The sequence below is a fragment of the Chelonia mydas genome, chromosome 10, assembly GCF_015237465.2.
Source record: "Chelonia mydas isolate rCheMyd1 chromosome 10, rCheMyd1.pri.v2, whole genome shotgun sequence".
Lineage (NCBI taxonomy): Eukaryota > Metazoa > Chordata > Testudines > Cheloniidae > Chelonia > Chelonia mydas.
Genome location: NC_051250.2, coordinates 49,086,520 through 49,101,693, shown reverse-complemented (window position 1 = coordinate 49,101,693; position 15,174 = coordinate 49,086,520). Strand labels below are relative to the sequence as shown.

The window sequence follows — 15,174 nt, the reverse complement described above, 5'->3', positions numbered from 1 at the left end:
GTCAGAGCTGGGGTCAATAGCAGGGTGGATATAGAGAAAGCTTGCATTACAGCTGTCTGACTGTACCTGGCCAAGGAATAAACAGAGCTCTTTAGCTTCTGGCATTTCCAATCGTTCAACCTTTAGGCAGAAACATAAAAATACACTCCCTCTCCAAAGACGAACAAGGGCTACCAATTTAACCAGAATATTACAGCAGTGCCATTCAGCCCACAGCAGGATATGCTGTGCCAGCATTTCTACTCTAAACCTATTTTTCATAAGGGTTTTCAATTTGGCTCTAAACTTTCATTGTAGGCTGAAATGTGACAAAGAAGGTCTCCTTTCAAAAGCAAACTGATTCATAAATTGCACAATAAAATATAAAAATGGATTCAAACCATTTTTTTTAGTTACAGGATTGCAAAGAAATAAAAGATGCTTGTGGTGTCAGATGCTTTTTACATGCCAACACTGAAGCATGCCTTCTATTATGTTAGAAACTGCTTGATCAGGATGGCCTGATATCCCAATTAAGTGGGTTTCCCCTATGTCTGCTTCTTTTGGGTGATGATCCTCAACCCTGCAACTGGAAGTGAAGTCAGAAAGGGAGCAGTTTTTTAAAGCACCTCTTGAACTTGGATGATGCTCTGGAGATAAGAAGCTCTGCAGCTACTTTAGTTACCCTGGAGTGCAGAAGCTCTGCACTTCCCCTACAGTGCGTGTTGCAAATGATCTTGTTGACAGCTCCTCCTACTACCTTCAGTCTCCTCCATGCACCTCTTATAAGCGCTTCCTCTTCACAGCTCCTGTAAGTGCCCAAAAGTGAGTGACCCTGTGGAGGCTGAACATCATGGACATTGCTAACGCTGCATGGACTAAAACAGCTGAGGAGCTCCTATGCTTGTCAGCTTACAATCCTTGTAGTTATCAACGTGGAGATTGTAAACTCTTAAGAGACAGGGATGCGATTAAAAACTGTGTAGTGGCCTCAGTTTCTGCAAAGCATAGCAGCGTCACAAAATCCGTGACATAGGGAGTTGAGACAGCAGCACATTCCGTGGGATGGACTGTGCTGTTTAAGCAGCATTACCACACCAAGGCAGTCGTTCCCAATGAATTACAAGAAGGGAAAAAAAAGTTCCCTGGGAAGTTCCCCATGTAACCGGACAACCAGATTTAATTCGCCCCAAATAAATGTAGTGTACTACATGAACAACATTTTACAGGCCATTTGTCTATCATGTGAATATAGCTTTAAGTACTGTATTTAAAAGCATAAACTGTAATTAACAAGTTGTTTTGTTTTAGTAGTTTTCTGTGCATATATATGGAGAGATTAATTTTTAGTACATTATACAGAGGGCTGGGTTAAACAGGTAGAATCATTTTCATGAACATTTCCACCAGTTCATTTCGTACAGTTTTTGTGCTGTCAAAGGATGCTTCATACAGAATTTTGAGGGCCCAAACATTTGAAGATTACCTGGAAAAATCAACTTGTACAATAACACAAGATTATGAATTTTTGAAATTTCACCTAGAAATACAAATAGCAGCCACCTCTGGAAAATTTGACGTGGGGAGAGAAAGTTGGCAGTGCTAGAACAATAGAGTCATATACACATTTATTATGGAATGGCAGCCATCACCTCAGAGTTAAGAATGCAACTAAAGTTCCATTATTTTTGTAGGGTGTGCTAGAAGAAAAGCTAGTCTGTTTCCCACCAGGATCTCAGATTGTATATAAAAAAATTACTGATTTTTCTGGCTCATACACTATGGGTTCGATTCATCACTGCAGGAACAGAAGGGTACAATCTACATCCCTTTGCATTGAAGGAGAAGTCCATTTCCAGGATGGGCAGTTGACAGTACAGACACTGGCCTCCCATGGGGTTTCTGTCATAGAAAGCTGCTGTAAATTCAGACCAAGGTTCCATATTCAAATTCAGGCCTGAGAGATGATAATCTTGTGTGCAAACTCCAGTACATTAAAAGCAGGACAAAAATCTTAACACTGTATGTTGTATGAACAGCAAACATTTTTAAAAAACCCAAATATTAAGAGTTTATCTGATATGGTAGCAAAATAGTTTAAAAGATTTTGCATTTTCTATTTATTTTTACAAAGCAATTAGCAAGAATTTGTCTATCACAAAGTATCTTGAGAAGTGCTTATTACAGATATATCTATAAACCTTCAGATTTACAAGAGTCAGATCAGGATGAAAGGTCCTGCATTGTTTTTACAAACGCACAATATGTATTCTTGTTTTATGATGGCAATGATGGGAGGTCACAAGGTTATTTTAGTAGGGTCGTGGTATTGCCCCCCTTACTTCTGTGTTGTCTTCAGAACTTGGGAGCTAGAGAGCAGTGGCTGCTGGCTAGGAGCCCAGCTCTGAAGGCAGCGCCCTGCCAGCAGCAGTGCAGAAGTAAGGGTGGCAATACCATACCATGCCACCCTTACTTCTGCGCTGCTGTGTTCAGAGCTGGGCGGCCAGCGAGTGGCGGCTGCTGACTGAGGGCCTAGCTCTGCAGGCAGCAGCACAGAAGTAAGGATAGCAATACCATACCATGCCCCCCTTACTTCTGCATTGCTGCTAGCGGCGGCTCTGTCTTCAGAGCTGGGCTCCTGGCCAGCAGCTGCCGCTCTCCAACTTCCCAGCTCTGAAGGCAGCGCCTCCGCCAACAGCAGTGCAGAAGTAAGGATAGCAGTACAGCAACCCCCCCACAATAACCTTGCAACCCCTCCACAACTCCTTGTTGCGTGAGGTCCCCTACAATTACACCATAATGGAATTTCAGGTTGAAATATCTAAAATCATGAAATTTATGATTTTAAAAATCCTATGACCGTGAAATTGACCAAAATGGACTGTGAATTTGGTAGGGCCCTACATATCAATAAATGAAATGATTGGCAGTAATTGTCTCTCTTGTGAGTCAGCTATTTATAATTCCCTGGTATTTAGTATGTCCTTTGAAAGGAAAGAAAAAAATAATCTAATTTTGGATGCTTATGCCCACCAAAAATTATAACAACATGAATGCATTGGGCACTAATTCTTAATGAATATGCAGTTGAACTAAATGTAGGGCGTATCCCGGAGGCAAAGGTCTGAATGAACATAAGCACCTAGGTCAGCTTCAGATTGTTTACTAGCCTGGACCGTCGTGTCCAGCTTGTTATTTTGAAAAGCTTTTGGAAAATTCTCTTTGATCTAGCTGAGAACATATAGTTAGAAACTAAACTGTCATGCTTTTACAGGTTATTTTTAAAGCATAAAAGGACAGGTATTTGTAATATAGCAGATGAAAAACCAACCTAGGAATATTTCCTACGGAACAGATACATGATTTTTATTTATAAATTTATGTACAGTAGAACCTCAGAGTTACGAACATCAGAGTTACGAACTGACTGGTCAACCACACTCCTCATTTGGAACCGGAAGTACGCAATCAGGCAGCAGTAAAGACCAAAAAAGGCACATACGGTACAGTACAGTATTGTGTTAAAGATAAACTACTAAAAAAATAAAGGGAAAGTTTAAAAAAAGATTTGACAAGGTAAGAAAACTATTTCTGTTCTTGTTTCATTTAAATTAAGATGCTTAAAAGCAGCATTTTTCTTCTGCATTATAAAGTTTCAGAGCTGTATTAAGTCAATGTTCAGTTTTTAAACTTTTGAAAGAACAACACAAACGTTTTGTTCAGAGTTAGGAACATTTCAGAGTTACAAACAACCTCCATTCCTGAGGTGTTTGCAACTCTGAGGTTCTACTGTATAGAGAAGTACACGCTTTATACAAATGGCTTTTTCTAGGAGTGGAAGAGATATCTTTGTAGAAAACTACATGACCGTTCTAATTTGCTTTGACAGATATCTGTTGAACTACAACAAAAATCAATCCAAGTTTACAGTTCAAACATATAGACTCATTCTTCTCAGTGTCAAGCTTCTAAAACAGTGTTTCTCAAAGCCGGTCTGCCGCTTGTTCAAGGAAAACCCCCTGGGGGGCCAGGCTGGTTTGTTTACCTGCCACGTCCGCAGGTTCAGCTGATCGCGGCTCCCACTGGCTGCGGTTTGCTGCTCCAGGCCAACGGGGGCTGCAGAAAGCAGCGCGGGCCGAGGGACATGCTGGCCGCCCTTCCTGAAGCCCCCACTGGCCTGGAGAGGCGAACCGCAGCCAGTGGGAGCCGCGATTGGCCGAACCTGCGGACACGGCAGGTAAACCAACTGGCCCGGCCCGCCAGGGGGCTTTCCCTGAACAAGCGACAGACTGGCTTTGAGAACCACTGTTCTAAAATATATATCTAGAAAGGTTTCCACTATATACTTACAATCATAGAATCATAGAATATCAGGGTTGGAAGGGAACTCAGGAGGTCATCTAGTCCAACCCCCTGCTCAAAGCAGGACCGATCCCCGACTAAATCATCCCAGCCAGAGCTTTGTCAAGCCTGACCTTAAAAACTTCCAGGGAAGGAGATTCCACCACCTCCCTAGGTAACGCATTCCAGTGTTTCACCACCCTCGTAGTGATTAAGTTTTTCCTAATATCCAACCTAAATCTCCCCCACTGCAACTTGAGACCATTACTCCTTGTTCTGTCATCTGCTACCACTGAGAACAGTCTAGAGCCACCCTCTTTGGAACCCCCTTTCAGGTAGTTGAAAGCAGCTATCAAATCCCCCCTCATTCTTCTCTTCTGAAGACTAAACATCCCCAGTTCCCTCAGCCTCTCCTCAAAAGTCATGTGTTCCAGTCCCCTAATCATTTTTGTTGCCCTCCGCTGGACTCTTTCCAATTTTTCCACATCCTTCTTGTAGCGTGGGGCCCAAAACTGGACACAGTACTCCAGATGAGGCCTCACCAATGTCGAATAGAGGGGAACGATCACGTCCCTCGATCTGCTGGCAATGCCCCTACTTATACATCCCAAAATGCCATTGGCCTTCTTGGCAACAAGGGCACGCTGTTGACTCATATTCAACTTCTCGTCCACTGTAACCCCTAGGTCCTTTTCTGCAGAACTGCTGCTGAGCCATTCGGTTCCTAGTCTGTAGCGGTGCATTGGATTCTTCCGTCCTAAGTGCAGGACTCTGCACTTGTCCTTGTTGAATCTCATCAGATTTCTTTTGGCCCAATCATCCAACTTGTCTAGGTCCCTCTGTACCCTATCCCTACCCTCCAGCATATCTACCACTCCTCCCAGTTTAGTGTCATCTGCAAACTTGCTGAGAGTGCAATCCACACCATCCTCCAGATCATTTATGAAGATATTGAACAAAACCGGCCCCAGGACCGACCCCTGGGGCACTCCACTTGATACCGGCTGCCAACTAGACATGGAGCCATTGATCACTACCCGTTGAGCCCGACAATCTAGCCAGCTTTCTATCCATCTTATAGTCCATTCATCCAGCCCATACTTCTTTAACTTGCTGGCAAGAATACTGTGGGAGACCGTGTCAAAAGCTTTGCTAAAGTCAAGGAAAAACATGTCCACTGCTTTCCCTTTATCCACAGAGCCAGTTATCTCGTCATAGAAGGCAATTAGATTAGTCAGGCGTGACTTGCCCTTAGTGAATCCATGCTGACTGTTCCTGATCACTTTCCTCTCCTCTAAGTGCTTCAGAATTGAATCCTTGAGGACCTGCTCCATGATTTTTCCAGGGACTGAGGTGAGGCTGACTGGCCTGTAGTTCCCAGGATCCTCCTCCTTCCCTTTTTTAAAGATGGGCACTACATTAGCCTTTTTCCAGTTATCTGGGACCTCCCCTGATCGCCATGAGTTTTCAAAGATAATGGCCAATGGCTCTGCAATCACATCCGCCAACTCCTTTAGCACTCTCGGATGCAACGCATCTGGCCCCATGGACTTGTGCTCGTCCAGCTTTTCTAAATAGTCCCGAACCACTTCTTTCTCCACAGAGGGCTGGTCATCTCCTCCCCATGCTGTTCTGCCCAGTGCAGTAGTCTGGGAGCTGACCTTGTTCGTGAAGACAGAGGCAAAAAAAGCACTGAGTACATTAGCTTTTTCCACATCCTCTGTCACTAGGTTGCCTCCCTCATTCAGTAAGGGGCCCATACTTTCCTTGACTTTCTTCTTGTTGTTAACATACCTGAGAAACCCTTCTTGTTACTCTTAACATCTCTTGCTAGCTGCAACTCCAGGTGTGATTTGGCCTTCCTGATTTCACTCCTGCAAGCCCGAGCAATATTTTTATACTCTTCCCTGGTCATTTGTCCAATCTTCCACTTCTTGTAAGCTTCTTTTTTTTTTGTATTTAAGAGCAGCAATGATTTCACTGTTAAGCCAAGCTGGTCACCTGCCATATTTACTATTCTTTCCACACATCGGGATGGTTTGTCCCTGTAACCTCAATAAGGATTCTTTAAAATACAGCCAGCTCTCCTGGACTCCTTTCCCCCTCATGTTATTCTCCCAGGGGATCTTGCCCATCAGTTCCCTGAGGGAGTCAAAGTCTGCTTTTTTGAAGTCCAGGGTCCGTATGCTGCTGCTCTCCTTTCTTCCTTGTGTTAGGATCCTGAACTCGACCATTTCATGATCACTGCGACCCAGGTTCCCATCCACTTTTGCTTCCCCTACTAATTCTTCCCGGTTTGTGAGCAGCAGGTCAAGAAGAGCTCTGCCCCTAGTTGGTTCCTCCAGCACTTGCACCAGGAAATTGTCCCCTACATTTTCCAAAAACTTCCTGGATTGCCTGTGCACCGCTGTATTGCTCTCCCAGCAGATATCAGGGTGATTAAAGTCTATCTACAGGACTCAGAAACAAGGAAGAGCTGACCTGGCAACTTTGTATAATCTAATTCAAGTTATGCAGCTTCAAGACGTGCATGCATGTAAATAGCATGGTCTGATCCAACATCCAGAGAAATCAATAGAAAGATTCTCCAGGTATGTCTACACTGCAATTAAAAACCTGTGGCTGCCCTGTGTTAACTGACTTGGGCTCACAGAGCTCAGGCTAAGAGTCTGTTTAATTGCAGTATAGATGTTCAGGTTCGGGCTGAAGCCCAGGCTCTAGAACCCTGTGAGAGGGGAGGGTCCCCCAAACACAGTTAAGCAGCCCCTTAGCCTGAGCCCCGCGAGCCTGAGTCAGTTGGCATGGGCTAGCCACAGATGTCTAACTCCAGTTAGACATCCCCTCAGTGACTTTAACGGGCACTGGATTAGGCCTTGAATGACCACTAGATGACATAGCTGGTTCAATAAAGAGATGTAGACTAAGAAGGGGTGACTTACAACGGATTTCCTACTATTTTTTCCTTATACACAATAAACATACAAGTGATGTTTTAACAAGGAACGTACTGAAATGTACACTCTAGAAAGCAAGAAACGCTAAGTCAATGTTTTGCTTCTTATTTACAAAACTTTTAAGGTTAGTTGTCTATTTCCTATGTTTTATACCAGGTCGACCATGTTTTTACTAAAGAAAAAGGCTAGGATGCCTTTTTTACATAACTCTTACAATAACAGTATTTGCTGCAAGAAGAAAAAAACATTTTTTCTGTAAGGAAAAGGAACATTTGAGCACCAATAAAAGTTATGATTTTTCTATAGGTCTGAATTTTAGCATCTGTTACACTGATGTAAATCTCTTCTTCATCAAAATGTAATGACTGGATTATGAAGAAGTAGAAACAAAATCACAAATATATATAATTTGGACGGAACTTATATGTAAATACTGGGAACGTGTAAATAAATTATAAAAATAATTTATGCAATGGAATATATTTAGATACTTAAACTATTTTTCTATATTTGCATTCAGTGAATATGAGTATGATCCAGCACTGAACCTATTTCTTCCCTAATCTTCTCTTCATCTATAGGACTAGAGACCTGCAAACTTGATGCACTTAAGAATTATCTGTGATATTATTTTTTATTTGTTAAGTGACAACAATACGACTGGTGATGTTCAGATGTAGATAAAGGCAGCTCCTGCTCCAAAGAGCTTATCACATAAGAAATGCTGGAGTTGGTCAAACTATTTGCATGAGTAAGTGTGTGCAGCAATGGGTGCATAGGGCTAGATCCAAAGGCAAATGAAGTTAATGGAAAGACATCAATTGATTTTGGACTCGGCCCAAAAGCACTAAAAAGGACAGGTATCTTTCAATTAAAATAAGACAGGTATCTTGACAAGTCATCTGTCAATTAAAATAAAATAAAATGAAATATTTCCCACCAAGATGTTAATTTCCTTGAATTAAGAAGCAAAATCCTAGGTGCGATCAGACTTCATTTCTTTCAAGAATGCAGAAGTAAGAAAAGTAGTATTTACTTTCAGGAGTCTTGCATAATGACAGGTTTCAGAGTAGCAGCCGTGTTAGTCTGTATTTACAAAAAGAAAAGGAGTACGTGTGGCACCTTAGAGACTAACAAATTTATTTGAGCATAAGCTTTCGAGAGCTACAGCTCAGCATCCGATGAAGTGAGCTGTAGCTCACGAAAGCTTATGCTCAAATAAATTTGTTAGTCTCTAAGGTGCCACAAGTACTGCTTTTCATTTTCAGGAGTAATACCCTAGATGTACTGTACCTCTTGCATGTATATCACTCAAGAATGATTTTAATACATATTTCATTACATTGGGAAGTTATTCCAATTAAGGGCCATATACTGCCCAAAATCTGCACAAGAGACATTAATAACAGAAAGTTGAGTTTCAGTGTGGCTCAAGGGATTTAATTGGTGCTAACTGGAGTTCTGCTGCAATTCAAGGCAGTATTTGGCATTATACTATGAAGTTCTGTTCTGGATTGAGGGTAGCTCTAAAAATAGTACAGTTTTCTTAGTGAACACGGCCATGTGTGACTGGCAATTTCATTCGTCTCTATGTAACAAATACCTTGTATATTTCTACAACAAAAGAGGAAGTTAGTTTTTGCATAGTAGTCTTGGCATAGTACTAAAATGAGGAAGGGGAAGGTTTTTGGCATCATAATGGATCTTGTCACTTGTAAAGTGCTGAAGTATTTAATGTCTTGTGTAATTAACCATGGAGTCCGTGTTTTGGCTCATTCAGCAGAAAGAAAACAATGTTGTGGCTGTCCTAACATTATACATGCAACTTTCACTAAATATAATTAAAATCTAATATCTGGAATCCTTTTGGAGAGATTTGATGAAAAACCATGAGCTGGCAACTACACAGAGTAGAATTTAAAGGCTGCCTTCAGGTTTTCTTTGTTTGTCAAGGATCTTTTGAGTGTCGCTTTTTAAGTGTTCATTAACAGTCCTATGGCTTGTTGACTCTAACAGTGTCATGTAAATTATTTAAGGCATGTACATAATTTTTCAATTAACAAACTGCTTGGCTCATGAAAACACATACACACAATTTATAAGTAGAAATTCTAGATGAAATATCTCATGATGAGCAGGTCATTATGAATTAAAAATGAGTTTTCAAATAAAATATTTAATGAGATCTGAAATTAAATGAAACATTGCAAAATTAAAAGTTTCTCAGTTAAATAGGCCTGCTGTTTAACTACTTTGCAAACCAAATTAAGGCTACACATTGAGCAGACTTATATGTTAGATATTAAAAGATACCTGAATTGAACTTGTGCAGAAATAAAGCTCAGATAACTATTCACTGAATGTAATCATTAGTGGAATTGAAGCTGGAAGAGTTAAAGACAAAACATTGGCTGACTATCTGAAGTGTTTTTTGTTTAGTTCTTAAATATATTTTGTGTGTGTTTGCAGAATTTGTTAACAGAAATTTTCAACTTATACACAATTATAGTACATACACAGTAACCAAATACACATGAAAAAGCAGTAGTCCATCACCTTGATTTGTATTGGTATACATTCTGAGTGCAGTGGTAGATGTGATGGGGCACCAATGAAAATTTGCTAGGTACTCTTGTTTTAACTTTCCTAGTACATACAAAATATTTTCAATGTCAATACCATTGTAGACATACATCTGACTTTGAATCCCGTATTTTTCTGGTATTTTAATATACCAAATATTTCAGTATACCAGCACTAAGCAAACACACTTCATTTCTAATTCAAGGTAAAAATGTTACATACCGTTAACTGATGCATCAACAGATCCATTAAAAAAGTGATCTTATTACTAAACAGAACATAGGTGCAGTTTTCTGTGCAATTACTGCAGGTCAGGTTGTAAACATTCACGGCACTGCAGAGTGACCTAAAATAAAAAATGAAATATCAACATACTTTTCTTCTTAAATATACTAATCTATAAAATCAAATATTAGGCTGCGAGGAGTATCATCAGGCAACCTAAAGTGACAGTAAATTTAATTAATTTTTCATACTCATGTTCCACACAAAATACAAATTAGCATTAGGTAGGTTAAATAAATATTTACATGACACAGAAGTTCTGAGTGAACCTATATACATTCCAAATTCCATAGTGTGTTACCACTGCATCTGCTTTAGAACCAGAACTTGGGTTTAAAACTAATTGCCTGCCTTGGAAGCTGTAATGTTTAAAAGAGCAAACTCTCCTATGTTACATGTGGTATTAAATGTCTGTGCACATATACACACCTTCACATTCTTACACACATCATTGGTATATTAGAAATATAGTAAATGAAAAAGAAAAAAAGGAACATCTGTACAGTATCAGGTAAAACTTATTTTTGCACAATTTGAAAAACTAACGTTTTTTCTGGCAGAATTCATTATCTCATGCAAGTAACCTAGGTATACAAGATCACTGGTCAGTTTGGTAGCAGAATATTCAAGCAGAAGGATATGTTAGCATTTCCTGCTGGTTAATTTATAACACTGTACTGGGATCAGCTTTAGAGAGGGTCTGGCTTGCAGGCCCAGCAAACGAAGGTGAACTGTGCTGAACAAAAGAACAATTAACAGGTGAAATGTCAGTCTTTTGCCTCAGGTGAATCTCCCGTTGATTTTGGGACTTAGGTCTAGTCTACACTGGCAACGTTAAAGCGCTGCTGTGACAGAGCTTTAATGTGGCTTGTGTAGTTGTGGCGGAGCGCTGGGAGAGAGCTTGCCCAGCGCTCTAAAAACCCCACCTCCACAAGGGGCGTAGCTCCCAGCGCTGGTGCACTGTCTACACTGGTGCTTTACAGCGCTGAAACTTGCTGTGCTCAGGGGGGTGTTTTTTCACAACCCTGAGAGAGAAAGCTGCAGAGCTCTAAAGCCCTTAGAGAGACAAGGTAGGTGAGGTAATATCTTTTACTGGACCAATCTCTGCTGATGAGAGAGACAAGTTTTCGAACTTACACAGAGCTCTTCTTCAGGAACTGTGAATCATTGGCATCCCCATCATGGGGACTGTAAACTTGGGTGCATAACTACATTAGCAATGATGGGAGCTATATGTACATATCTGAGGGGAAATAGATGGTAGGTTGGCAATAGCAAAAGGGAGAGCGCCAATTCTGAAAAACTGGAAAAGCAAAAAGAAAGTCATAAACAAAATGGGCCATAACAGTTCAAAATATATACAGTAAGCCTGGTTCTTCCCTACGTTGCACCTTGTGGAGTTATTTATTCCTATGCAAAGTGAATGCTTTATGTGGAGTCAGAACTTTCACAGGAACTGGTCAAGGCTATGGAACTCATTGCCACATGAGATAAGCCGGACTAAAAGATTTTATCACTTTCAGAATAAATTTTTTAACAATATTTTCTTTGATTTAGCATTTCCTCAAAAATGTATTTGCGTACACACACACACACAGACACAAAACACACATACAACACAACTCTACAATAAAATATAATAAATAAATAAATAAAGTCAATAAACAATTCTGGTTGCTTTCCAAAAGGAAAGCAAAGAGAGAGATTGTTTTTATTTCTATTTTTAAATACATGGGAATCACTAATGTGACGGAGGCTAACCAGGCTCAATGGACAAGCCAGACTTGAGATCATTGGTAAAATTCACATTCTAGAATAGCCTGGCAGTGCCAACTGACAAGTTTTTATAGAGAAGCTGTCAAAGTCACCATCTGACTTTACTAACTGTAAATTAATTAAATACATTTATCTTTGTTTTATAGTTTTATTTTTTCTTGCAACTGGTGAGCATGGAGTGGGAAAATATTTAATGGAGAGAAAGCCAAAGGTCATCATTTTGTAGCAGAGTCTTAACAATATGTTTTTGTGCAGTCCCCTACTGAATAAGATTTATTTACTACAAACATTTAGGAAGCTTGCCTAGGTATTTATTTATATTGTGCTCATCACTGTCGCAGCTGATCATCTAGCTGATCATCTCCAAAGGCTGACAATTTAGAGGCATCATATACATCAATTTCAAATTCTTTCCCACATTTCCCAAACCAGTAAGGGCTGAGAATGCTCAGAAGACAGTGAATTTATAGTAAGTCGTTCCTCTGTGTTGTTCGATTGCTTCTCCTCCAAATGAAAATGAACATTATTGGACTCTAAAGGGAATGTCATCTAGTCTTCCTTGGCTGATAAGAAAGTGACAGCAAATGGTGCACTAAGGATGGAGGAATGTAAAAACTTATGTATTGAGACTGTGATTGGAACAAAGAACATGCTGCAACATTTAAAAATGGATCAGGAACATTTCTGGGAGAATTTATTTATATGATAGTTGATATTATAATTCCCTTCATTTAGACATGGAAATCCATATAATCATAATGCGTGTTTGTTAATATTCTGAATATAACCATATTAATAAAAATATTTTGTGTATTGTTTATATTGTCTAGTTATAAATTAATATATTCACTCTGACTGGAATGCACTCATCCGGAAATGTGGTTCAAATAGTATAAAATACAATATCAAATTAGTGCTTTCTGAGCTGCAATGTCATTCACTTGTTTTTCAATCTACACTGATAATTCCTGCGGAAAATTCAACTAGTATGCCTCTTATCTACGATGCTTAAAACTAAAAATATATATGCAACCAAGCTCTCTTTTCCTAACCTGGCTTTTAAAAGAGGTTTATATCCTTCATTTAACAAAATGAAGGATGAAAACATATTCCTACAGTAGTACTGAAAAATTGTGCTCTAGAACAGTGTTTCTCAATGACCAGTCAATGGGTTGGCACTGGTCCCTGAGATTTCCTTCACACAGTTTAGGAAGGCAACAAGCCGGTCCCTGGTATCAAAAAGGTTGAGAAATACTGCTCTAGAGGACTTAATTTTTCTTTCAGCAAAGATAAGTCAACATATATTAATGAAGCTATTACAATTAGAAACATAAGGGACATCTGGCAATGCTTATTTTCACTATATAAAGGACAAGTTTTAGTTCTCAACTTTTGGAAAGCTCTTTCACCTACTGCTCTAAAGGAAAGATCGATTAATTTAAATATGAAAATATATTTTCCTAACCCTTGAAATTTGAAGTTAATAGATTAATTTTACATCCTGATAAATTATTTCAAAATGTTTAGAATTATGTAGTTCTCTTACTGAAATACCAGTTCAGAGTAGATGGCATATTTCATAATTCCAAAAAAGAACCGTCATTCTAGATAGATCTAAAATGAAGAATCCTCTGTCTTAGATGAAGAATAAATTAATCTGAAGTAATACACCCTGGTTCTGTATTTCCCAAATGAATCTTACATCCGAAAAGTATTTGAAGTTCGAGATTCAAATAATGCCTTTGAAAGTGTGGCATAAGCAAATGCATGTCAAATTAATTTTTCACAATAAGGAGGGCTTTTTTAATTGATAACATAAGCTTGTTAACTATAGGCTGCTATGATTAGAATGTATTTAGACATGTTCTTCACTAAGGTTCAGTTATAGAATTTTTTTATTCAAAATTGGAAGTGTCAGCACTGAAGCAGGCCCCAGGTGGTTTGCAGTGTTAAATGGCAGATTAAAGTCAGCACAACTAATTTCTTTACTTTAATCTTATTAGTAGAACAACAGCTGTCAACTGTCACCATTTCTGCACAAGGCCTCTGAGACAAGCACAGAAAGCTCTGGTGTCAAGCAAGAAGTTCATCTAACTATAACTTAAATTTACCAATTTGCAAAATTAAATTTATTTTTTGATGTTTTTGTATTGGCAGATTTTATTACTCATATTTAAAAAAAAAGTATGTATCAATAAAGCTATCAAAATTATGTTAGGGTAACAGAGTATTTTCCTCACACATAAAGCAGTTGTTTATTGACTACTGATGTTGTTCTAAACTTTGTATGCACACCGACAAATCAGCTTTAAAGCTAAGTTAGACAGCACATATACTCAAACCACATAAGTCTACCCTCTGATGGAAAGCTTTACTCTAAACTAGAGTAAATCCAATTATAAATACACTCGTTATGATGCACAAATTTTGGCTCAGAGAAGAGTTCTATCCTGAAGCTTGACCAAAATATATGTATATACATTATATTATTTATCTTACGTGAACATAAATAAATGTGAACAATGTTAATCTTTAATATATGTCTTCATGTACAGAAGAGAACAGAACAGTTTAGAATATATGTTCCTGATTCTCCTCTAAATTACACACGTGTCTTCAGTGGAGTTTACTCCTAATTTACCCAAATGTAAATGACTGGAGAATCATGGCCTCTATCTAAAATTGTATCCCACAACACAAAACTATTTCATGTTTGTGCACTAAGGTATGTGGGTGAAAAGTCATAACCTTTGCTTCCATAAAATCAAGGTACCACAAACATATAGAAATAGCATACCTGTAAAATAAGACTTTTGGATAGTAACTCCAACTTTGAAAGACTGGAATTAAATATACACAGTGTGAGGTTAAATACACTACAACCCCTCACTCATTAAACCCCCCCCTCAATTATTGGGTGAGTTATTACAAGAATTAAACAATCAAATTCATGGTTGTGCTACCACAAGGGTGAACTGCAAAGTTTTACCAACCACTGCTGTTTGAACAGAACTTGGAGAGCTCCTCGAGAGGCCTTCTCACTGTTCTGACAGGAAAAGAAAGCAGTTAGCTTTGGTATCTGACAAAAAAGAGCAGAATGGAGGTGACAGATGGGTTAGTAGTTAAAGAATGGAGAGAGAGAGACAGAATGGCAAGCAGTGGAACACTAAAGGAAGAGAGAAGGTATGGATACAGGATGAAATATAAAATTAAAAATTAACCAGGAAAATGTTGAATTATGAGGCTATAATGCCAT

The 15,174-nt window shown here is 39.0% G+C and overlaps 1 protein-coding gene across 15 annotated transcripts in view; it reads right to left on the bottom strand.

Annotated features, from left to right (window-relative positions):
* The window catches only part of SCAPER (S-phase cyclin A associated protein in the ER), a 356,135-nt gene that overhangs the window by 74,813 nt on the left and 266,148 nt on the right, over positions 1-15,174 (bottom strand). For all 15 annotated transcript variants that reach the window (XM_043523924.1, XM_043523925.1, XM_043523930.1 and 12 more), the window contains one exon: positions 10,080-10,203. In XM_043523924.1, the coding sequence (XP_043379859.1) occupies positions 10,080-10,203 (124 nt within the window). The remainder of the gene's footprint in view (positions 1-10,079; positions 10,204-15,174) is intronic.